The sequence below is a fragment of the Eptesicus fuscus genome, chromosome 16 (assembly GCF_027574615.1).
Source record: "Eptesicus fuscus isolate TK198812 chromosome 16, DD_ASM_mEF_20220401, whole genome shotgun sequence".
In the NCBI taxonomy this organism is placed as follows: domain Eukaryota; kingdom Metazoa; phylum Chordata; class Mammalia; order Chiroptera; family Vespertilionidae; genus Eptesicus; species Eptesicus fuscus.
In genome coordinates, this window is record NC_072488.1 from 29,820,674 (window position 1) to 29,846,473 (window position 25,800).

Sequence of the window (25,800 nt, forward strand, 5' to 3'; positions counted from 1 at the left end):
GTCCAATTGGCAGTTGGACATCCCCCAAGGGGTCTCGGACTGGAGAGGGTACAGGCCGGGCTGAGGGACCCCCGTGCACAAATTTCGTGCACCGGGCCTCTAGTGTTTACATAAATGATCGGGGCAGGGGGTAGAGAGAACTCATGGACATGGACAACAGTGTGGTGATGGGGAGGTGGGGTGGGGTGGGGTGAGTGGAGGTGGAAGAGGGTATAGAGGGAATAAATGGTGATAGAAAAAATAAAATAAAATAATAAATGATTTTGGAGATTCCCCTCAACTATAAGATTTATAGACTCATATCTGTAACAAATATCTTAATTTGGCACTAAATGAATATTTATTTTGTTTCCTACTTCAACTTGAGTATTAGAAGACTTATAAAGAGAAAATACAAATAAGAAAACACACAGTTAAAACTCATGTCTAAATAAGCTTTGTGCCCTAGTCGGTTTGGTTCAGTGGATAGAGCATCTGCTTATGGACTGATGGGTCCTGGGTTCAATTCCGGTCGAGGGCACATGCCCAGGTTGCAGGCTCAATCCCCAGTAGGGGGCGTGCAGGAGGCAGCCAATCAATGATTCTCTCTCATCATTGATGTTTCTCTCCCTCTCCCTTTCTCTCTGAAAAAAAATTAAAATGAATAAAAATAAATAAGCTTTGTTTTGTATATTTGGAGGTAATTTATTAAAAGCCCAGGTATTATAGGAGGTATATGAAAAGCACAATGTATTTTTAACATTTATATTTAATGTAATTTTTTAAAAACTTTTTAATTTGCCTGATGGCAAAACTGGTGTATTTCCCTTCTGCTCTAACTATGGTGCTTTGTCAGGTTAACACTCGTGAGGGCATAAGTGGTGTTTAAAGAAATTTAAAAACCCTACATAACAAATGTTTCTGGTTACAGAAGTGTCACACAGGGTAAAAATGCCACCCCAACATCATCTTCTCTGACAATGCTGAATATATAATGTTTGCCAAGGAGAAGCCTTCAGCAGGTTTATGTTACTATTAACACAATAAAGTATAAACATACTTAGAAATAAACCCATTTAAATAATCATACAATTGATCGAAACATACAACACAAAGGCTTAATATACAAAATAGCTACATAATAAATAAATTAATCTTAATATAGTCTTCTACTGTAGAAAGTTTTAACTGCTCAGGTCCCTATAAGAAAGGACAGCCCCATGATTCAGCTTTCAATAAACCTGTTCTAATGATAGAACATTATGCTCTTCTCAGATAAATTAGTAGCTGTACATTGCATTATGTTAGTAATAGACACTAAGTAACCAGGCTTATAAATCAACTTGTAGCCCTGGCCAGTGTTTCTCAGTGGTTGGAGCATTGGCCATGCACTGAAGGGTCTCGGGTTCAATTCCCAGTCAAGGGCACGTACCCAGTTCCAGGTTCGATCCCAGCTTCCATGGGGGCACATGTGGGAGGCAACCAATTGATGTGTCTCTCTATACATCAATGTTTCTCCCTCTCCCTCCCTCCCTTCCATTCTCTCTTTTAAAAAAAAAGGAAAGAAATATCCTTGGGTGAGGATTAACAAAAATAAAAATATAAATAAATAAACTTGTATGTACTCTTATTTACCACTAACATAAAACCATAAATTTCACAAACTGATTTATATCTGATCAAGAATTCTTCCTCCTAGGAAGACATACAGTTAAAACTCATGATCTTTAAAGTGCAAAGGCTAATGGGTTAATCTTACCTGATGAAATAAGTATGCTCAGACTTTCTAGCTTGCCATACTGAGCAGCCACAAATAAAGGTGTGATTCCAAAGTCATCCTGGCATTCCTTGCTTGCTCCTCTTTTAAGAAGCAATTTTATGATCTCAGTATTTTCCTAAAGCACAGATTCATATTTTAAATAAGGAGAAAACAGAAGGTATCTCTTTTCCTATTGTTGTGTTTTGTTCAGTTTGTTTTTATCCTCTATAAAGGAAAACCTCTTTTTAGAAAGTTGGATTTTGGGAAGGAAGTCTTAAACTATCAGATTATTCTATACCTTTACAAACCCATTAAACATTAATAGATGAAACACTGATCTCTAGGAATTATAATCCTTATAAAAATCCTGCAAAAGGAGCTATCATAGTTTCTAAACACACTGCTATACATAGAGTAAGTCATTGCTCCTTATCAATTTATATCCCAAGTATTCTGATGGTCTCTTAACTATGCTATCAACATTTGAAACCTTAGATAATCCCTGTCACCTAAAGCTGCTGATACTACTAGAGCAGTTGGTTTATTCAGAATGATCATTAGCATTTAGACTGCCTTTTCTGTACTGCACTAACCATCATAAATCACAGACAAGTGGGAAGTAAAAACTGTATAGAACTGTCATTTTAAAAGGGTAAAACATACAATTTACATGAAGATGAAATAATAAATTCAGAAGTTACCTGAAAAGTAGCCTGGTGCAGGGCATTCCATCCACACATAGAATGGGATCCATTAACATTTGCTCCATATCGAAGCAACAGCCTTAACACATCCATCCGTCCATTTTCAACAGCTGCAATATAGCAGTCAAAAAAAATTACTGTCAGTAGAAAGTCATGTTTGTAGGGCTGGACACTTTGGTGATATTCTCATCATTTATTCACCTCGAAACTCACAATGCTGTGACCATTCCTATCAACAACTCAAAACACATACTCCCTATGCAATGCCAAAACATTTATCACAATTGTCTTAGGCCAAACCCATTAATATATACATCCTTTCTGTGCAAGTACAAATTATCTCCAATTATATTTTAAAAGATAGAGTAAATGGAAGCAAGAAGAAACATTTATTCTGTCTAATAATGAAGACAATATGCTTCCATTTTGTTAAAATGCTATTGAGGGGAGAATGGGATGAACAGGTCAGGAGATACAGTCTCACAAGGATTGAAAGGTTTCCTATCATTACCATTTGATCAAAAATGACAGCCCAGCTGGGTGTGGCTCAGCAGTTGAGCGTCGGCCCAGGAAACAAGAGGTCATCGGTTCAATTCCTGGTCAGGGCACATGCCCGGGTTGCAGGCTTGATCCCCAGTGTGGGGCGTGCAGGAAGCAGCCAATCAATGATTCTCTGTCATCATTGATGTTTCTATCTCTCTCTCCCTCTCCCTTCCTCTCTGAAATCAATAAAAATATATTTAAAAAAAAATAAAATGACAAAAGTTACTGACGGTTGAAGGAGCAATAGTGCAAGATCTGCATCTTAGATATTTTTGACATCATAAACAGCAATTATTGTTAAAATTAAAAATACAGAAAAACTTTGCTTATTTGAATTAAAAGGGGACTCTAGAGAAACTGAAGAGTGTTGCTAAAGAAGTGCACTTTACTTAACTATAGTAACTGAAACTAATGACTCCCACTTTGGAAAACAGTATTGGAGGTTCCTCCAGAAATTAAGAACCCAGCAATTCTCTTCCTGGCATCTACCTAAAATTTTTGAAAATGTTTATTCGTAAGGATATATAAACTCCTATGTTCATTGCAGCATTATGCACAGTAACAAAGACATAGAAAAAACCTAAGTATCTTCCGATGAATGATTAAAGAGGATGTGGTTCATACACACAATAGAATACTACTCAGCCAATAAGAAAGAATGAAATACTGCTATGTGTAACGACATGGATTGATCTTGAGGCAGTATCATGCTAAGCAAAATAAATAAGATGGAAAAGGACAAGAACCATGTGATTTCACTCATATGTAGGATATAAAATAGAAAGCAACAAACAAACGCAGATAGTCTACAGATGGGTAGTTACCAGAGGGGGGCAGGATAAAGAGTTTAAGGGGCAAAATTTATGGTGATGGAGGGAGACTAGACTTTGAGTGGTGAACACATAATGCGATATCCAGATGTATTATTATTGAATTGTACGTTTGAAACTATGCAATGTTACTAATCAATGTCATCCCAATACACTTAATTTAAAAAATAAATTAAAAAATAATAATGGCCGAAACCGGTTTGGCTCAGTGGATAGAGCGTCAGCCTGCGGATTCAAGGGTCCCAGGTTCGATTCCGGTCAAGGGCATGTACCTTGGTTGCGGGCACACCCCTAGTAGGGAGTGTGCAAGAGGCAGCTGGTAGATGTTTCTCTCTCATCGATGTTTCTAACTCTCTATCCCTCACTCTTCCTCTCTGTAAAAAATCAATAAAATATATATTAAAAATAATAATAATAATAATAATGGCTCCCAAGTTGCTGGTAAGGTAGATCCTTTGAAGGAATAGTTTGCATGCCTCTAAATACCTAAAAATCATGTGCCCTTTTACTAGTTGCAGGAAATTATTCTACTTTATTTTACATATATCTAATTTAACACTAGTACAAGATATGTGTAGTCTAATATCATGTACATGTAACAGTTTATAAATCCTAACTAGTGAGGGTAAATATAGGTGTAATGCTATTTAAGTTGACAGAACAAACACGTGGGGCCAAACTTTCCAGAATGCTACCTACCACAAAACTTTCTGCTATGAAGGTGGCAGTACTCTGGAGTTAATGAAAGAAAAAAAAAAGCCAGAAGACAGCTATACAGTGCTTAATAAAATGTTACACACATAACCATACACCATTGAGTAAATTAGGTATATTGTAAATGTTGTAGGTCTGAATAAGGCTATTACAATGACTTGTTAGAATTATAAGTTTGGATAAATATCAGCATCTATAAAAAGAGAGAGCAGAGAGTGTATAAAGTTTGACTTCATGTTCTTGGTAACAGGAAAGAAAAACAAATAAGATTTTTTATTTTATTTCAAGTATATAGTTTTTCTGAATCTTCTACTGCAGTAGGAGGCAGGAATCATCAATTCTCAGTTAAATATTAGAGAGGCACCAAACATTCGGATTAAGGGCCAGACTTGAAAAATGCTAATACAGATGTAACAATAGAAAAATAAAATACTTCAAAGTATAAAATAATAAATTTACTCATTATTATTGAAGATAACATGCCATTGATATTCTCTTAACTTTGCATATTGAATTTATACTTATTTCCTTCATAAGAATTGTCAAAAGTTCTTTACTGAAAAATTTTCTTATCCTGGGAGGTTTCAGAAATTTAACCACCATGGCTGAGATAGTACCACTGTAGAAGAAGTTCAATAAATCTTATTTCTAAGTTAACATTCAAGGGCATTTTACTAGGGGAAAAAACAACAGTTTTTCAAGCTGTTATTTTTCTATAATCAATCTAAAGTCAATCTAATTTTGGATGGAGGTCATAATAGAAAAGGAAGAAAATCTGTTTCATATCCAATTCATATATCATTATCAGTGATTGCTGGCAAAAATCATTCTATAGCCAGACCCTGAGCTGAAGATTATCAGGTTGTCAGTGGTGATATATGAAACAGGATGAAGATAAGTTTGTTTTTCATGAGTTAACCTGACCTTATAAAAATGAAAGTTGGAAAAATGTGTTTTGATTATTAAGTACACTATGAAGTCAGAGACAAAAGTTGTTTTCACTTTAATATCATAAGTACATTAAGATATCTGATTTCTGGAACTCTAGTAAAACAAACACATGAGCAGGTAAATAACATTTTTATAGCTCTTACTAATTATTTCAAACTAATACAAACTTAATGGTTAATAATTAAGAAATGGTGGTTTACAAAAGTTATTTAGAGCTTGCATCTACTACCAAAGCCTCTCCTTTGGAAAGATGGATTAAGCTTCTTTGTCCTTATATACCAGTAACTAGAGGCCCAGCGCATGAGAAATCGTGTGAGAGTAGCTCGCTTCCTCTTGCCTCAGCTGGCCGCCACGCCCATCACTGCTCTTAGCTCGCTGCTCCGCCCTCCGCCGCTCGTAGCCCTCTGCCTCCGCCACTAGTAGCTTGCGCCCTGCCCTGCCCCACCCACAGCGAGAGGGGAGGTGCTCAATGCACCTCCTGGTGGTCCTTACGGCATTAAGGCCATGGGCCTTTTATAATATAGATTTACCACATTGGAAGGAGAAGAAGGAACCATACTATAACAACATATGTTATATATCAATAGAAGTTTATTTTTTTAAAAAACAGACTCAAGCTTCCTATTTGTTGGCCACCTAATCCACTAAGAAGTATTCTCCTTGAGGAAAGAAACTGTATCTCATCCCCCTTATATGCCCAGTGCCAATCATAGACAGGAGATAGGCAATAAATAATCGTTGACTGGATGAATGGGAGGAAAAAATGTCTAAATTAAAGAAGATAGTTTTATTAAAAAAAAAACATTCCCTCTCCAAACTGAATAGGCTTTGGAATTACACTGCTGGCTATAACAACATAATTGGTACTAAATTAGCCATCCCACCATAAACTATCTTAAGAGTGGACAAAATATATAGAGACAACTTTTTCTGGCATTAAACAACAGGCAGAGGAGGAAAACATATGAGGCGAGCACTGTGATTGCCTCAGTTCTCTGCCTGGGGACGTTTCTTGATAATGGTGTATGTAGTGAGCTAAAGTCTAAGCAGAGCAAGGGTAAGGTTGACTTCATGCAGAGGAAATAGTCCACGCAGAGCACAGCAGTCCACCGAGCTAAGGAGGCAGAAATTAGAGTTTAAGTAGTTGAAATCTGTGGACAAGGCCCGAGAAAAGAGAACCATGCAGACAGGAGGCCCCCAGTGTGGAAGTTCTCTAAAACCCTTGGCTGTGATCTGGGCTGTACATCTGTAAGGCAAGATGAAAGCCTACAAGAGAACCACTAAAGGGTTCAAAATGAAACAGAGGTAACTAGAGGTCAAACAGTGCTGGGAGACAATGGAACTCTTAGAAGTTCTATTCAGGTCTTCTGCGAAATCACAGAACCTCATTAATACCCTGGAATCCAGCTGAGACACCCAAAAGGCAGAGCCCTAAGAGTTAGGATCACATTTCAGATAAGGCCAACTCGAGATCTGCTCTAATTACACCTAAAAGAAGCCCTGACAAGACCAGGAAGGAGGCAGAGGTTGAGAGTTGAGTCCCACCAAGTTAAACTGGCTTGGGAAACATCTTAAGCTCTCCACGGATCTAGTCTAACAAAACATAAAACCAAACCTAAAAACAAGTTCAAGGTGATAAGCCAGTAAATGACCTGCCTACTAAGAAAGTAAAAATCAGCATTTCTCAGAGGGAGATTACAGAATTCAAGTCTCTATAACATACTATCCACAATATCCAATATACAAGTCAAGAAGTAGGCAATAGAAACTGACCCCAAGATGGCCCATATATTGGACTGAACAGATCAACTAAAGCAGCATAACAGCTTTAAAATGCTTTAAAATGTTAAGGAAAATAAGTTCAAATATTTTTTAATGTATTTTATTGATTTTTTTACAGAGAGGAAGGGAAAGGGATAGAGAGTTAGAAACATTGATGAGAGAGAAACATCGATCAGCTGCCTCCTGCACACTCCCTACTGGGTATGTGCCTGCAACCAAGGTACATGCCCTTGACTGGAATCAAACCTGGAACCCTTGAGTCCGTAGGCTGACGCTCTATCCACTGAGCCAAACCAGTTAGGGCCAAATATTATTTTATTTTTATTTTTTAAAATATATTTTATTGATTTTTTACAGAGAGGAAGGGAGAGGGATAGAGAGTTAGAAACATCGATGAGAGAGAAACATTGATCAGCTGCCTCCTGCATACCCCCTACTGGGGATGTGCCCGAAACCAAGGTACATGCCCATGACCGGAATCGAACCCGGGGCCCTTCAGTCCGCAGGCCGACGCTCTATCCACTGAGCCAAACCAGTCAGGGCCAAATATTTTATTTTTAATAAATATGGTATACAGATATGTTAACATAGAGAATCTCAATGGAGAAGTGAAGTTTTAAAAAAAAAGAAGCAAATGAAAATTCTAGAACTGAAAAAATGAAATGGTAGAAAAGTCAGCGAATGTAAAAGACATTGATGTAAATCATCCAATCTAAAAAACTGACAGGAAAAAAGTCTGAAGAAATCAACCGTTCAGACCTATGGGATAACATCAAACAGTGCAACATACGTGTAATCCAAAAAGGAGAAGAGTAAGAATGGGACAGAAAAAAATATATCTGAAGAAATAATGGCTGGGACTTTCCAAAATTTGATTTTAAAAAGCCATATTGACTTACAGATCCCAGAAAATCAGCAAACCGCAGTGCTTTAGAAGAAGACACTGTACTTGCTATAACTTCAGTCTATGTAAATGAAAGTGATAACTATTGAAGTTGGGTGTTAGGTACATGGCAATTTATTATACTTTTCTCTATACTTTTGAAATTGTCCATGAAGTTAAAAAAAAAAAGTTGCCACCAATTTTGAAGAGAATTTCAAATGGGAATTCCAAAAACACATACCAAGTATCTGAAACATTCCTAACATGTATAAGTGTGAATTTTAAAAAACATCTTACCTTATAATAGAGAAACATGCAAATTGACCGCACCTCCGCTATGCCCATGATTGGGCCTGCCAGAGGCTGGGGGCGGGACTCCGGGTGGCCCATCCGGCCGTTGGGAAGACCAAGATGGCTGCGCCCAATCCTGTAAGTTCCGGGGATCCGCTTGGCGATCGCCACAGGGGGGGCGTGTCGGGCCGAGCCCGGCGCTCCCCGGGTGTCAGCATGGCGATCGCCACCCGGGGGGCTGTCCGGGCCGAGCCCGGCGCTCCCCGGGTGTCCGCCTGGGGGGCGTGTCCGGGCCGAGCCCGGCGCTCCGTGGGTGTCAGCATGGCGATCGCCACCCGGGGGGCTGTCCGGGCCGAGCCCGGCGCTCCGTGGGTGTCCCGGGGGCGATCGCCACCCCGGGGGGCTGTCCGGGCCGAGCCCGGCGCTCCATGGGTGTCCACATGGCGATCGCCACCCGGGGGGCTGTCCGGGCCGAGCCCGGCGCTCCGTGGGTGTCAGCATGGCGATCGCCACCCGGGGGGCTGTCCGGGCCGAGCCCGGCGCTCCGTGGGTGTCCCGGGGGCGATCGCCACCCCGGGGGCATGTCCGGGCCGAGCCCGGCGCTCCCCAGGTGTCAGCATGGCGATCGCCACCCGGGGGGCTGTCCGGGCCGAGCCCGGCGCTCCCCGGGTGTCCGCATGGCGATCGCCACCCAGGGGGCGTGTCAGGGCTGAGCCCGGCGCTCCCCGGGTGTCCCGGGGGCGATCGCCACCCCGAAGGCGTGTCCGGGCCGAGCCCGGCGCTCCCCGGGTGTCCCGGGGGCGATCGCCACCCCGGGGGCGTGTCCGGGCCGAGCCCGGCGCTCCCTGGGTGTCAGCATGGCGATCGCCACCCGGGGGGCTGTCCGTGCCGAGCCCGGCGCTCCCCGGGTGTCCGCATGGTAATCGCCACCCCGGGGGCGTGTCCGGGCCGAGCCCGGCGCTCCCCGGGTGTCCGCATGGCGATCGCCACCCCGGGGGCGTGTCCGGGCCGAGCCCGGCGCTCCGTGGGTGTCCCGGGGGCGATCGCCACCCCGGGGGCGTGTCCGGGCCGAGCCCGGCGCTCCCCGGGTGTCAGCATGGCGATCGCCACCCGGGGGGCTGTCCGGGCCGAGCCCGGCGCTCCGTGGGTGTCAGCATGGCGATCGCCACCCGGGGGGCTGTCCGGGCCGAGCCCGGCGCTCCGTGGGTGTCAGCATGGCGATCGCCACCCGGGGGGCTGTCCGGGCCGAGCCCGGCGCTCTGTGGGTGTCAGCATGGCGATCGCCACCCGGGGGGCTGTCCGGGCCGAGGGGCAATCGCCACCCAGGGGGCGTGTCCGGGCCGAGCCCGGCGCTCCGTGGGTGTCCCGGGGGCGATCGCCACCCCGGGGGCGTGTCCGGGCCGAGCCCGGCGCTCCGTGGGTGTCCCGGGGGCGATCGCCACCCTGGGGGCGTGTCCGGGCCGAGCCCGGCGCTCCCCGGGTGTCAGCATGGCGATTGCCACCCGGGGGGCTGTCCGGGCCGAGCCCGGCGCTCCCTGGGTGTCTGCCTTGACAAAAGCTTTCCACATCTCTGTTTATTCTTTTGAATCCATAAAACGACCTTTAAAAAAGCATGGGGGCCAGCTAAGAAAGAATGCACTTTCTGGCCAGAGCACGCAGGATTCTTTTGCCCAACAGGTTAAAGGGAGCAGAGCTGGCACAGTGGGAATGGCCCTGGTGCCCTATGAGGAGACCGGGGGAATGGGGTTGCCGAAATTCCCTAAGCCTCTTGCCACCTTCTCCTTTGCAAACCACACCATCCAGATCCACCAGGACTGGAGGCAACTTGGAATCACAGCCATGATTTGGGACATGGTAAGCAAATCTTGAGGGGCCTCTGAAAACACCTGCAACTGATTATAAGACTGGTCTTTATTTAAAAAGAAATAAAAGAACAGCATTGTTGAGATATAACCCATATACTGTACATGTCACCTAAAGTGTACAATGAACTGGTTTTTTAAAGTAAATTCAGAGTGGTACAACCATCACCATGCTCAATTTTTAAATATCTTCGTGACCCATCCCCTCCAAAAAAAACTTCTACCCACTGGAATCACTTTCCTGATCATCTTCCCCAAAATAGATTGCACTTTAAAGGTGGGTAAAGGAAAGTTGAGGGAAGTTAAAACACTGCACAAAGGATATTGTAAGATGACAAAGCCCAAAGTGAAGATCATGTGTTTTCTTTAAAATATATATATATTTTTAAAATTTCAGAAAGGGAGAGGGAGAGAGAGATAGAAACATCAATGATAAGAATCACTGATCAGCCGAAACTGGTTTGGCTCAGTGGATAAAGCGTCGTTCTGTGGACTGGAAGGTCCCAGGTTCGATTCCGGTTAAGGGCATGTACATTGGTTGAGGGCACATACCCCGGTGGGGGGTGTGCAGGAAGCAGCTGGTAGATGTTTCTCTCTCATCGATGTTTCTAGCTCTCTATCCCTCTCCCTTCCTCTCTGTGAAAAATCAATAAAATATATTTAAAAAAAAAAAAAAAGAATCACTGATCAGCTGCCGCCCACAGGTCCCTTACTGGGGATTGAGCCCGAAACCCAGGCATGTGTGCCCCTGATCAGAATCAAACCTGGACTCTTCAGTCCACAGGCCGATGCTCTCTCCATTAAGCCAAACTGACCAGGGCCATGTGTTTTCTTCAAGTTCTGCGTGGTTGTAATGGTCCCCAAATCTATACTAATAAAAGGGTAATATGCTAATTAGAGTGGTTGTCTTCTGGACATCTTTCCAGACAAAGCCGCAGTGGCTACAGAGGCCAAGGCTCAGGCAGCCATAACCACCTGCAGTGGCAGCAGCATTGGGGTTATGGGGGTGGTGCCTCCAGAGGGAGGCCAGACGGGGGGCCAAGGCACAGGCAGTTTGGGGTGATCAGGCTGATAGGGGAGGGCAAGGTAGGGGCAATCAGGCTGGCAGGAGATCAAGGTAGGGGCGAGCAGGCAGGCAGGCAGTGGGGTTAGGGACAATCAGGCAGGCAGGCAGGTAAGTGGTTAGGAGCCAGCGGTTCCAGATTGTGAGAGGGATGTCCGACTGCTGGAAATTGGACATCCCCTGAGGGGTTCCAGATTGAAGAGGGTGCAGATTGGGCTGAGGGGCACACCCCCCCTACCCCCTCCCTCCCACCAGTGCACGAATTTCGTGCACCGGGCCCCTAGTATCAGAATAAAAATCTAACTGAACACTGTCCTACTTTCTTAAAATGTTATTTTAAGGTCACATTTGTATGTTAATTAAAAAAATGCTTTAAAACCTAAAGAAACAGGGAGAGGGAAAAGAGATAAGGAAGTAGATGAATCTTAACACAGAAAGATAACAATAATTAGGAACAGGCTCACCTTCATAACACTTTGTGCCTCGTATGGCACTTATAGTTTTCCTTGAATTCTGGTTATTATACTAGCCCCAATTAGATGGTAAGCCCTCAAAAGAAAGAATCAAGTACAGATCCCTGCTGATCACTTAATCAATTGCAGGTGAGGGAAAATCAGCTACAACTTCTACCATCCCATTGATGAGCAAAGTTGATTGACTAAGCTGGTGATTTTTTGCTCCCTTGTCTCTCTTCATGGAACCCACCTGGTATTGCATGCTAGGGCAGAGGAGACAAATGCTTCAAAAATAGAAGAGGACTACTGCACAATAAAGGATGTATGGAGAGCTGCACTCGCCAAGAGAGAAGCCACTAGCCACATGTGGCTATTTAAATTTAAATTTTAGTACCTCAATCAAACCAGCCACATTTGAAGTAAGTACTCAAGAGCCACATGTGGCTAGTGACTGTCATATTAAACAGTGTAGATACAGGATATTTCTAAGTTCTATTGAATAGTACTGGTCTAGAGTTTAAATTTTAACTAATTGGAATTTATCCTAGAATCCTAAGCATATCTACCTCCAAGATACATGTCTGGCTACTTGGACTGGGAGCCAGGCCATTAATTATGCTCCTATGGCTTTGGGTAAGTATTCAAGGAAAGAAAGGAAATGAGTAATTCTAGAACAAACCTAGAAAGGTACTGTGGATTACCAAAGAGAAAAAGAAAGCAGAATTGTACGATCTGGTATTACTCTGGCATCAAATAGAGACCAGAAACCAAGGATAAAGAATAAAAATGAAATAAAATACCCCACTTTGGAAGGCACACAGAGAGATGGGAGAAAGGCTTTCCTTCCTTCAATCCAAACAGGTATTATCTATAAAACTCCAACTGAGAATAGAAAAGAAAAACCAGCTCTGAGGGTACGGACGCTGCTCCTTTCAAAACAAGTCATTATAGCACTGATGAAACCTTTGTAAGAACAAAAGTCTAAGATAGCAAGAATGACATGAGAACATCATTTCCTGCAATAATTTCTAGGGGACATTTTATATCTTTGAAGAAACAAGTGTTTACATTCCCTAAATTAGAGGTAAAAAGAAGAAAACATACCATAACAAAAATATTTTTTTAAAGAAGAAATTAAAAAACTGGAAACAGGCTTCGACCCACACAAAACATCTAACCAGAGTCAACACTCAGTTGCACTGAGGCATGTAACACATTGAGTAATCACAAGGCCACATGAAGACTAGGCATGGACTCAATGTAGGATTCTCATCTGAAAAAAATGGCAGACCTATCACTTATATGTAATGGTAACTCTAACTAGGAATAGTAAACAATGATCATTATTTAATAGAGCATTCACTAAAGAAATTTTTTAAATGTAATTATCCTACTGAATGCTCTTTTGGAAAAATGCCTAATGTGACTGTGTTCTAGGGAACTACTGTAGGTAAGTTTTGTACCGAATGCAAATCAGTGACCGGACTTTTACATCTATAAACTAGATGTAACCACAGACTGCTCATCAGCTCAGTTGCTGGTTTTGGTGAGTGTCAGAGATCACCTACATATTCCATTAGTACATTTAATTTATATATGAACTAGGGGCCCAGTGCACAAATTCGTGCACCTTGAAAGGAACTATAGGCCGCAAGGCTGTGGTGGGCACAGGGGCAGGTCTTGGCCCATCCTCCGTGCTCCCCCAGCCCTTTCCACTGCGGCCCCCAGGCCCTTGTCTGCTGTCAGCGCCCCCTCCTGCCACCACCATTCCCACGCGCTGACAGCACCAGCCCCGCTCACACCCACTGATGGTGCGGAGCAACTGGGGCCAGTGCCAGCAGCGGGTGCGAGTGGGGCCGGTGCCATCAGTGGGTACAGGCAGCAGCTGCTGCCCCGATTGCCCCTCAAGAGCAGGGGGAGGTGAAAAAGCCCTCAGGGGGCGATTTGGGACTGCAGCCGCCGCTCACACCCACTGACGGCACCGAGCGATGGGGACTGGCACCAGGCAACGGCAGCAGGTGTGAGCAGCAGCTCCGGTGCCAGCTGCGGGTGTGAGTGGGTCCGGTGCTGGCAGTGGGTGCAAGCTGCAGCTCCAGTGCCGGCAGCAGGTGCGAGCAGGGCCATCGTCAGCAGCAGGTGCGAGAGAGGCTGCTGCCAGCCCCTATCGTCCCTCAGGAGCAGGTGGAGGTGGAGAAGCCCTGAGGGGCAATCGGGGCCAGCACCAGGCACCAACAGAGGGTGCAAGCGGCGGCTCTGGTGCTGGCAGCGGGTGCGAGCACTAGGCGGGACAACGGCACACAGTAGCAAAGAATTTTCAGTGACCACTAGAGGCTTGCCCCGATGACAGCAACTGGCACCCTGCCTTGGTCTGGTGCCCCTCACCTGCTCCACAATCCCGCCACAGCCGATGCCCGCCATATTCTGTGCTCTGCTGCCTGCTGCCAATGCCCGCCATGTTTCATGCACACCCCCTGGTGGTCAGCACACGTCATAGCAATTGGTTGTTCAGTTGTTCCACCATTTGGTCTATTAGCCTTTTATTATATAGGATGTTTAACTGTATCTCTTCTTTTTTAAGTTCCATATGAGCTCTATTCTCCATTATGCTCTTCATTTTTCTACACAATTCAACAATAAAATAATCTTTGCATTGTATACCTAATTCATATAAAACTTTATTCCCTACCTCTTTCATGAAGCAAAAAGAATGTTCATAAGCCATTTATCTATTGCAATACTTGTCCGGTCCTGTGGTTATACTGACATCTGGTGGCACTAGAAAAGAAACTAGACTGCAATGAACAGAGATTTTTTTTTTCCTAGTGTTGCTAATTTATTCTATGTGACTCCAGGATATATATTTTCTCAAGGCTTTAACTATATCCAAGACAGAAGAACTACTCAAGTTCTATACTAACTCCATTGACAGAATACATTAGTTTGCAACCCTTCACATTGGCAATGTGACTGGCAAGGATGTAGAATTATTTAAAGAATGTCACTGGGTATGTAGGATTGTCCACAGTTACTCATTTCATAATTAAAGTTTGTAATCAAAATGATTATAAAGTAGGGCTTTTCCATTAAGAATATGTACATAATTTCAAACCATTCTATATATTCAGATAGATTCCTAGAATGAATCTCAGCCATGAATCTTTAAATTGAAACATAATATTTTATTGATATTTAGAAAAGTTTTGTCTAATAGTATGATAAAGTTACATTCTTTCTTATAAAGTACCTCATATCTGCCCAAGGACTAACAATCTTAATCTTAAAGATGTTTCAGATGGGAAAAACCATGACCTCATAAAATTCATTATAATAGGAATGTAACAAAAAAGATGTCAGGAATACCCCAATCCAATTCTACATGCTACCACTGACAACATGGCATGACTCGTGGTTTCTGACAGAGAAAAGTCTAATGGCCAATTAGATAGACATCAGAAATCATATCCAGAAAAACATATCCATCTATCACATGAAAGTTCTTAAAACACAAAAAGCATATTAATATCTTATATATTGATTTTTTCCATGTCTCCCCAGCAACAGAATCAAGAGAAATATTTGATTTAGGATAGCACAGTGTTAAACTTACTTCTTCTAGAGCTACAACACTGGATCCTACCACTTTCTATAATGACTCAATTCCCGTTTTTAAAGCATTCGTATAGCAGTATTCTCCTACTAGGAGCCACCTCTGTAGGTCTGATCTCCATATTATGACTTAGAGAAAAAAAATCATTACACTGAGGAATCCCTATCAGAGAAAAAGTACATGGCAAATTAGTCTTCATCCCAAGGACTCCTATTTACACAGGAGCAACACTTATATTTCAGTCATTCTAACCAGTGATGATCACTTACAATTAATGGGCCAATAGCAATAATTATTATGAAGAATGAAGAGACAATTGGATTAGCTATGCAATGATCCAATTTGATTGTCACACATAGGTATTGTACAGCAGTGATACTCAATATCGTTCATAGACTGGCTGTCAATCTGCAAACTGCTACCAGTCTTCAATGAGGTAAGAAGTTTAGACCAGAATGTCAATCACTGATGTCCCTGAGCACACTGTTTAGTTCAGCAGACATTTTTCTTGAAACAAGATTTCTTTGATGAAGGAAGCAGTACACTGATATATATTCTGGCTCAAGCCCCTTATATCAATACACTGACATTTTGAGTAACACTGCTCTATGATACCTAAAGAGAACAAGGATCACACTGTATAAGTGGGGAGGGGCTGACGAAGAGCTCATCTAGGTTATTCTACCATAGAGCAGAATATTAAATTATTGCAAAACACTGAGATCAAAACTTTTTTGTTTACTTTAAAAATTAATATGGACTTTCAATTTTAATGTAGCATAAAGTAAATATTCCCCCTTACTCTTCTTAGAAAGCATCCAAAAGCAATTAGTCCAAGATCAGCAAGGAAGAAATAAAAACACACCCTCCATTCTTAGCAAAACTAGGATCCAGCTAAAACTCCCCATCAAAAGTAGGTAAAAGTGCTCCCCCCCCAGAAAATGGAGGTCAATCCTGGGTATTTGTGGGAGGAAGGGAAGAGACCATGTCTCAGATGGATGTCTGACAAAGAGCTGGCAAAGTAAACTTCTCAAAGGTGAGAGGCTCCCTCTGAAATGCAAAATATAAGTTCTCAGCAGAGGATAGATCCATGCGCTGACAGCAGGACTTCTCTGGGCCCAGGTCAAGTCTGCAAGTCAGAAAGAGTGGGGTCTAAACAAAGAAGCTATATTTTAAGAGTAGTTGGTCTCTGCTTCTACAGAAGGGAAGCTGTATTGTCCACTAACTGGTGAAAGATAATAGCTAAATACACTCACACCCAAAAAGCCTGAGTCAAAAGGAAAACTAGCTAATCAGGAATGTGGCTTTAACTCCCTACCATTTAAAATCTCCTGAAAACAGCTGTTTCCAGATGAGTTATCACAGAGGAACAAGCATGAATCCACACAGAGGTACAAAGAAGAGACAGAAAGATACAGAACAAACTATTAGTAGACCCCCAAAAAAACTTCTCATCATAAAATACTGTCACAAAGGGGATGAAAATGTGGTTAAACCTTTTGCTATACATTTTAAAAATAAAAGTTAAGTTAGTGAAGAAAGACAAGAAATACTAGAGAGAATAGACATTTCTGAAAAGAAACAGAAGATTTCAAAAAACAGGAAAAGTAAAGTGAAAATAAAGAGAAAGAAGATTAGAGAAGAAATAACAGATATGAAAAACAGATAGGGTATTCAACATATGAATAATTGGAACCCAAGAAAATCTTCATAGTAATAGAACAAACAAATATTTAAAGATATAATTCCAGAAAGATTTAGTAAAATAAAGAAAATATGGATCTATATATTGAGAGGGTGCACCATGTCTCAGAAAAAACTGACACAGAACAGATATGGAAAAATATTGTCACAACAAAAGGAAGAGCCCTGGCCAGTGTGGCTCAGTTGGTTGGGCATTGTCCCATGGACAGTGGTCGGCAAACCGCAGCTCGCGAGCCACATGCGGCTCTTTGGCCCCTTGAGTGTTCTAACACCACTTCTTCAAAATAGACTCACCCAAGCCGAAAACCGACTTCTGCGCATGGGCCACGAAGTTTCAATTGCACTGTACGTGCGCGCCCGCATGTGGTATTTTGTGGAAGAGCCACACTCAAGGGGCCAAAGAGCCGCATGTGGCTCGCGAGCCGTGGTTTGCCGACCACTGGACTAGGAGGCTGCCAGTTCAACTCCCAGTCAAGGGCACATGCCTGGGTTTTGGGCTCTCACCTTACACACACACACACACACACACACACACACACACACACACTCCCTCTCTCTCTAAAAATCAATGAACATTAAAAATTATATACCCAATCAAACGATCCTATATATTAAAAGGGTAATATGCAAATTGACCCTAACAGCGGAATGACCGGAACGACCACTCGACCAGTCACTATGAGGTGCACTGACCACTTCTCAGTCCCTTTCCGGGGCCGGCAGGCTCCCATTGCCCGATGGCAAACAGGGAAGCGGGGGTGGGTGGCGGGGGACAGGGGTGGCGCCAGAACAAGGCCCCCGCCCTGCCAGTCACCCCACACAGAGGGCAACCCACTTCGGGGGTGAGGCCGGTGAGCGGGCAGCAACAGCCAACCTCTCGGTCCCTCCCCCTGAGCCGGCAGGCTCCGATTGCCCGATGGTAATTGGGGAACCAGGGGTGGGTGGTGGCGGGGGGGAGGGGGTCAGGGCCAGCTGCGGGCAGCCGGGGAAGATGGCCCTGACCTCAGGCCAGGCCTAAGGACCGTACCCACACACAAATTCGTGCGCTGCGCCTCTAGTCCAAATATAAAATCATCATTCAATTATGAATAGACAAGAACTCAGGGAACATGATTTCCTTAGGTCCTTTCGGAGAATTCCATTAAAGGAAGAATTTAGTTAACTAAGCAAGGCTGGAAAAACCATGGCAAAATAACTGGTGGTAAACTTTTGAGCTATTTAACCATAGAACTAAGAAGAAAATGAAATGAAGGAATTACGTATCAACATATGTGTAACTCCATCTATTGAAAAAAATCCGCATTATTAACTGGTACACCTGGTAAGATTCCAGAACAGGATGCAAAATGTTATCTCCAATGAGAATGCAAATATGACATAACTAACAAAAGTTAGAAAGAGAAGAAAGGAAGAAAAAGGATTACATAAGAACAATATAAAAATACTGATTTTCTCATCTTTAAAAGCTAGAAATTTAAACCTATCAATTAAACATCCTATATAATAAAATCCTAATCTATACTAATAAAAGGGTAATATGCTAATTAGACCAGGATACCTTCCGGATGTCCTTCTGGACAAAGCTATGGTGGCGGGGCCGAGGCAGAGGCAGTTAGGAGCGATCAGGCCAGGAGGGGAGGGCAGTTGGGGGTGATCAGGCCAGCTGGGAGGCCACTTGGGGGAGAGCAGGCTGGCAGGGGGGGCAGTTGGGGGTGATCAGGCCAGCAGCGGGGGGGGGGGGTAGTTGGGGGTGATCAGGATGGCGGGGGAGGAGGGAGTTGGGGCAAGCAGGCCAGCAGGGAGGGCAGTTGGGGGCAAGCAGGCCGGCAAGGGGGGGCAGCTGGGGGTGAGAAGGCTGGCAAAGGGAGCAGTTGGGGGCGAGCAGGCCAGCCAGGCAGAGTGGTTAGGGGCTATCAGGCAGGCAGGCAGGTGAGCGGCTAGGAGCCAGCAGTCCCGGATTGCGAGAGAGATGTCCGACTGCCAGTTTAGGCCCGATCCCTGCCGGTTTAGGCCCGAACCCACAGGACATCCCCCAAGGGGTCCCAGATTAGAGAGGGTGCAGGCTGGGCTGAGGAACATCCCTCCCCCCCAGCATGAATTTCATGCACCAGGCCACTAGTATGCTATAATAAGCTAAGTGTCTGGTCATCCAGTCATCCGTCCAACCAATCAAAGCATAATATGCTAATGATATGCTAAGGCTGCTCAACTGCTCGCTATGACATGCACTGACCACCAGGGGGCAGACAGTCAACCAGTCTACCAATCGCTATGATGTGCACTGACCACCGGGGAGCAGACGCTCTGACCGGTAGGTTAGCTTGCTGTTGGGATCAGGCCAATCAGGACTGAGCAAGACAGGCCTGACACACCCTATAGCCCTCCCGCAGTCCCTCCCTGGCTGGTCAACATCCCATGTCCCTCCCAGCCCTGATCATGCACCGGTGGGGTCCCTCAGCCTGGCTTGCACCCTCTCACAATCCATGACCCCTCGGGGGACATCCGAGAGCCAGTTTGGGCCAATCCTGCTCAACACAGGAGCTGCCCCCTGGTAATCAGTGTGCTCCCACAGCAGGAGCTGCCCACTGGTGGTCAGTACGCCTCTGCATCAGTTGGACATCCCCCGAGGGCTCCCAGACTGTGAGAGGGCACAGGCTGGGCTGAGGAACCCCCCCCCCGGAGTGCACAAATTTCGTGCACCAGGCCTCTAGTGACCTATAAAATGACAGGTTGTATAAATATATTTAATTGTATGAAGAGGGTATAATATAAAATAATAAAAAGTTACAGCAAGAAACATAAAATCATATAAAAATAGTAAAAGTGAACAAAACATGAAAGTAAAATTTTTTAAATGTAAATTTTTACTGAATGCTATACTTTGATCTGGAAAAATTCAAACCCATATTTTTAAGAAATAATATGGCCTCAAGTAAAAATGCTTATGCTACACTCCTTGAGGAATATGATTACTCTATCTACTGAAAAATCTAAAAGTAACTCCAAAGATAAAGTTTAATTGATATAATATACTAGAGGCCCAGCGCATGAAATCGTGTGCAGGTATGGTCCCTAGGCCTAGCCTGTGATCAAGGTCATCTTCCCCGGCTGCCAGCACCCAAGTTCCTAGTTTGCCATCGGGCAATGGGAGCCTGATGGCCAGGGGGGAGGGACCGAGAGGTCAGCAGGTCCCACCCGCTCGTGGCCCCACCCCTGACGCAGGTTGCCCTCTGTGTGGGGCGACCAGGGGGGCAGGGGCCTTGGCCTGGCACCTCCCGCATCACCTGCCACCCACCCCGGTTCTCCATTCGCCATATGGCGATCAGAGCCTGCAGGCCAGGAGGAAGGACCAAGAGGTCGGCCGTTCAGCCGCTCGCCAGTCCCGCCCCCCCGCCGCCACCCACCCCGGTTCTTGTTCACCATCGGGCGATGGGAACCTGGCAGCCAGAGGGAGGGACCAAGAGGCCGACCATTCCCACCTCTGCTACGGGTTGGCCTCTGTGTGGGGGGCAACTGGTGGGGCAGGAGCCTTGGCCTGGCACTGCCCGCATCCCCCACCACCCACCCCAGTTCGCTATTTGCCATCCAGTGATCGGAGCCTGCTGGCCAGGGGGGGGGGGGGGGGGGGGAGACCAAGAAGTGTCAGTGCACCTCAAAGTGACTGGTCGAGCAGTCGTTCTGGTCATTCTGCCGTTATGGTTGCTGGGCTTTTATTATATAGGATATTAAATACATGAATGCTAAACCTCAAAAGTCCTAGCTCCTCAAAAAACAACCCTATAAATGACTATTGATCCTAGAAAATAGCAGTGAAAAGTGAAATACATGGTGGTTTGTTCACTTTTGAAATACATAAGCAGAGTCAGAGTTACAGGATATGCCACGTAAGCTGAAGTATGACACATTTTACAGGTAAATATTGAAATAGGCAGCCTCACATAACACTGTTTATAAAACACTTTGTTCTTATTAAAAAGTACTGCTATGTTTAACATTGAAGGTTATACAGAATAAGCAGAGACTCAAAAAACATGAAAAATAATCCATCAAAAGCCAGAACTGCATGCTGTGCAGTTCCCACAGAAATTGTTTTATGAAGTCACATTGGGTTGGATTTGAGCCTCCAATTTATCAGTGTTATTTTATACATAGCAAAATAAAAAGAAAACCTATTTCCTATATATAATTAGCTAAACTTTCACTTAGAATCTGCTTTATTTATAAATAAGGATATTTGTATTTCCACAGTGGTTTTATAAATCTATCCTCAGACTATTTACTATGTATGCATTTATGAGGCAAGAGAAAGGGAGTGGGAAAAGGAGGATACAAGGGCAAAATAAATAAGGGGGCAGGCTCCTTATTAAAATATAAACTTTAAATTACATGCTAAGCAAAAGGTGTTCTAGAAGGACAATTTTCAAGTAGAAAGATAAGGAGCAGTTTCCTGAATTTCCCCTTTCTTGTGGTTTTCTAATTTCTTACTGCCGTCAAACTAAAGAGTTGCCTTCTGAACTCATTTTTATGAAAATCTTAATGAGTTGTATGTAGGAAAAATGTTCCCATTATAAAGTGTGGAGCTGCTACTCTTTTAACTCTCTGCATTTAACCGTAGGTTTAATTATAATGACCCATGGCTGATGTCAAGGACTCTCCCAGTCATCTGGCAAGTTTCCATAGTTTTATACTCATTTTCTATCCCTTGATCCTCTGGTTTTATATTTATAGCCCCTAGCAACAGTCTCAGTAATAACTGGGCCATCGGGACAGGTGCTATAACATGCACGGAAATATTACTTCCTCTAGAGAAGAAGGACAACCAACACCGAAGTTTCAGTGAGAACGGTCTTGAAAGATAACTACAGATGGGGAAGGAAGCTGTACTAGATGGGCAGTCTCCCTTTCTCATTTTAAGTCCACTTGGTCCAGCCACTCTTCCTCACCTAGAGATCATCATCTGTACAATGTTGCAAACCATGAAATAGTCTGAATTTTGTTTTAATAAAAGACTCTCTTCCGTTATATATTAAAAGATGGATCACTAAGTTTATTTAAAAGAGGCAGAAAGACACAGGTAAGCAAAGCAGATTGCTAAAGTTTGTCGAATTCTTTACCAGCAGAGCAGACCCTAGAGCCCAGTTCACCTAACTAAAGAGTCATATGTCCATTCTTTGACATTATGTTCTTGCAAAAGCTAAGACTGTGTTTTTCTTTAAAAAAAAATAAAAAATACTCTTATAGCCCGGCTGGCATGGCTCAATGGTGGAGCATCGACCCATGAACCAGGAGTTTACAGTTCAATTCACGGTCAGGGCATATGCCCAGGTTGCAGGTGCCATCCACAGTGGAGGGTGTGCAGGAGGCAGCTAATCAATGATTCTCTCTCATCATTTATGTTTCTATCTCTCTCTCCTTCTCCCTTCCTCTCTGAAATTAATTATATATATATATGTGTGTGTGTGTATACATGTGTATATATACATATATATACACATATATGTATACATATATGAGTATATGTGTGTGTGTGTGTGTGTGTATATATATTTAAAATACTACTTCCAAACTAATATAATTGATGCAACACTTGTGCATGTAAAAGTACTATAGGACAAAAATCTCCTTGGGTTTAAACCCCCTGCTTGAGTTAAATTAAAATGGTAAGTTTGCTGTCAAAAAAACTAAATAAATTCTATTATTAAAAATAAGTGATTAAAGGTCATTCGTGGGTTTGAATTATCTTAACAACTCTTCCTTAACATAAAAAAAATTGCAAGCTAACTATATTATGAAATATAAATCACTAAAAACTCTATATTTCTAATTTTCTCCAAATACCTACATAAGTAAGCACAATACTAAATTTCATAAATGGGACTATTATATTTTGAAACTATGTGACCAAACTAGTATTTCTCAAATAGTCCTATAAAATATTACTGTTCTTTATGTTCCATAAAGAAAAAGAATATTGCGGTCAAATACATTTCAAAATGCTGGGTTAAAGTTAAAACAAGTGTTGTTTTATAAGAGGCCACTTCAGAGACCTTCATTCTTTCATTCAACAAGTAATTTATTGAATGCCTACCACATACCAGGCACTGATGTGATTTTGAGGGGTATGACAACAAATAAGATAAATAAAATGCCGGCTCTTATGGAACATTCTTTCTAGTGGAAGGGACAGTCAATAACAAAAAAGCTAATAAAATAACTGCAGTCAGTGATAAGAGCTATGAAAATACTAAAATAAGGTTAACATAAAGTGCAGAGGATACTTCAGACTGGGTGTACACATTAAACTACATGGCTAATGTTTTTTGTTTTCCTACACTAGGGAATATAGTACACAGCATTTTCCAAACACATGTTCATAAAAAGCCCTTTTGTCAATGAACATCTATTTACAGCTCAATGAATCAATTCAGGAAATGCTATTCTAACTAATATACAAACAATAGCAGGATAAAGACTCAACTACAGCTTTTCTGATCCTAAATACAATGTTTTTACAATTTCCTCCATCTGTAAAAATGGAAATAATAACAATATGTATTTCATAGAATCATGGTGAAAATTAAATGAGCTGCACTGGCCAATTCCTGGTCAGGGCACAAGCTGGGTGATCCGCAGCCAATAGATGTTTAACACTCACATCAGTGTCTCTCTCTCTCCCTCTCCCTTCCTCTCTCTAAAAATCAATAAAAATCATTTTTAAAAGTTACATGAGCTAATTCATGTAAAACACCTGACAAAGAAATTGGTATACATTATGCTCAATAAATGTTATTGTTACAGTTAATACAACACTCTAGAGCAGGAGAGGGGAATGTCCAGCCCACAGGCCGGATAAGGCCTGAAAAATCATTTGGTCTGGCCTTGCCAAGGCATTAGGGGTGAGTTAATTAAATGTTTGACCAAATACAGCAGGCTAATTTTTAAGATGATAATTCTGTATGGCCTGTGAATGTTATAAACATCCAAATGGCCCTTGACAGAAAAAAGGTTCCCCATCCCTGCTCTAGAGGCACATGATATCTTCCTCTGTTATCCAGGGTGACTTATTCTTCCCTCTTTTAATACTTTAATTTTATCTCTTTTTACAAGACTTAATTCATTTTGCTCACTTCGCTGTATGCATTCATTGAAGACAACTAGTACAGAGATTGCACATAGCTGGGCCTCAGTGAAAGCTTATTATGTAGTTGTACATAATATCCAAAGCGGGCTAAATGTGGATGTGGAAAAGAAAGAAACTTTACATAAAAAAGCAATCTCTCCTGTGGAGAATTCAACCATATAACATCAAGACATCTATGAAACCATCTTCATAATGATACATTTCATATTCAAAATACTTTTTTAAATTAACATTACCAGTTATGGGTCATATTTTTCCTGATAAGATGCACTAAGATAGCATTTCACTTCTGTGGTATTCCTGCCAGAAATGCATAACCTGAAATTTTATCAAGAAAAAACATCAGCCGAAACTGGTTTAGCTCAGTGGATAGAGCGTCTGCCTGCGGACTCAAGGGTCCCAGGTTCGATTCCTGTCAAGGGCATGTACCTTGGTTGTGGGCACATCCCCAGTGGGGGGTGTGCAGGAGGCAGCTGATCGATGTTTCTCTCTAATCGATGTTTCTAACTCTCTATCCCTCTCCCTTCCTCTATGTAAAAAATCAATAAAATATATTTTTAAAAAAAGAAGAAAAAACATCAGAAAACCCAAACTGAAAGACATTCTACAAAATAAATGGCCCAAACTCTTGAAAAAATTTTAAATCATCCTATATAGTAAAAGCCTAATATGATAAGTGTCCAGTCGACTGGTCAGCCATTCAACCAATCAAAGCATAATATGGTAATGATATGCTAAGGCAGCTCAACCACTCACTATGACATGCACTGACCACCAAGGGGCAGATGCTCCAACCGATAGGTTAGCTTGCTGCTGGGGTCTGGCCAATCGGGACTGAGCGAGACAGGCCGGATATGCCCTGGCACCCTCCTGCGATCCCGCCCCAGCTGGCCAACTTCCTGCGTCCCTCCCCAGCCACAATAGTGCACCGGTAGGGTCCCTCAGCCTGGCCTGTGCCCTCTCACAATCTGGGACCTCTCAGGGGATGTCGGAGAGCTGGTTTTGGCCCGATGCTGCAGACCAGGCCAAGGGCTCACATTGGTGCACAAATTTGTGCACCGGGCCTCTAGTATAAGATAAAGACTGAAAAACTGTTCCAATTTATAGTACGCTAAAGATACAAAACAACTAAATGTAACAAGTGATCATGGATAGGATCCTGAACAAAAATAATAATAATTATTTTTATTTTGCTATAAAGAACCTTAGTGGAGTAACTGGCAAAAATGAATAAAATTTATAGATTAAATAATACTGTATTAAAATGTTAACTTCCTGATTTTGATCATGGCAATTACATAAGAGAATTTCTTTTAGGAAGTGTACACTGAAGTATTTATGGGTAGAGAAGAATTATATCTACAGTTTAATCTCAAAGGGTTAAATATCTATAATAATAAAAGCATAATATGCTAATTAGACCAGACAGCCGAACGACCTTCCTGGCAAAGCCAGGGCTGCAAGGGCCGAGACAAGTCACCGCGGCTACGAGGGCTGAGCCCCTTGCACGAATTTCGTGCATCAGGCCTCCA

General features: G+C 43.0%; 1 protein-coding gene across 4 annotated transcripts in view; it reads right to left on the minus strand.

Annotated features, from left to right (window-relative positions):
• ASB3 (ankyrin repeat and SOCS box containing 3) overlaps positions 1-25,800 on the minus strand; it is a 103,769-nt gene that overhangs the window by 39,559 nt on the left and 38,410 nt on the right. For all 4 annotated transcript variants that reach the window (XM_028139919.2, XM_054728282.1, XM_054728280.1 and 1 more), the window contains exons 4-5: positions 2,440-2,552; positions 1,739-1,874 (exon numbers count right to left, since the gene is read on the minus strand). In XM_028139919.2, coding sequence (XP_027995720.1) covers positions 1,739-1,874; positions 2,440-2,552 — 249 coding nt within the window. The remainder of the gene's footprint in view (positions 1-1,738; positions 1,875-2,439; positions 2,553-25,800) is intronic.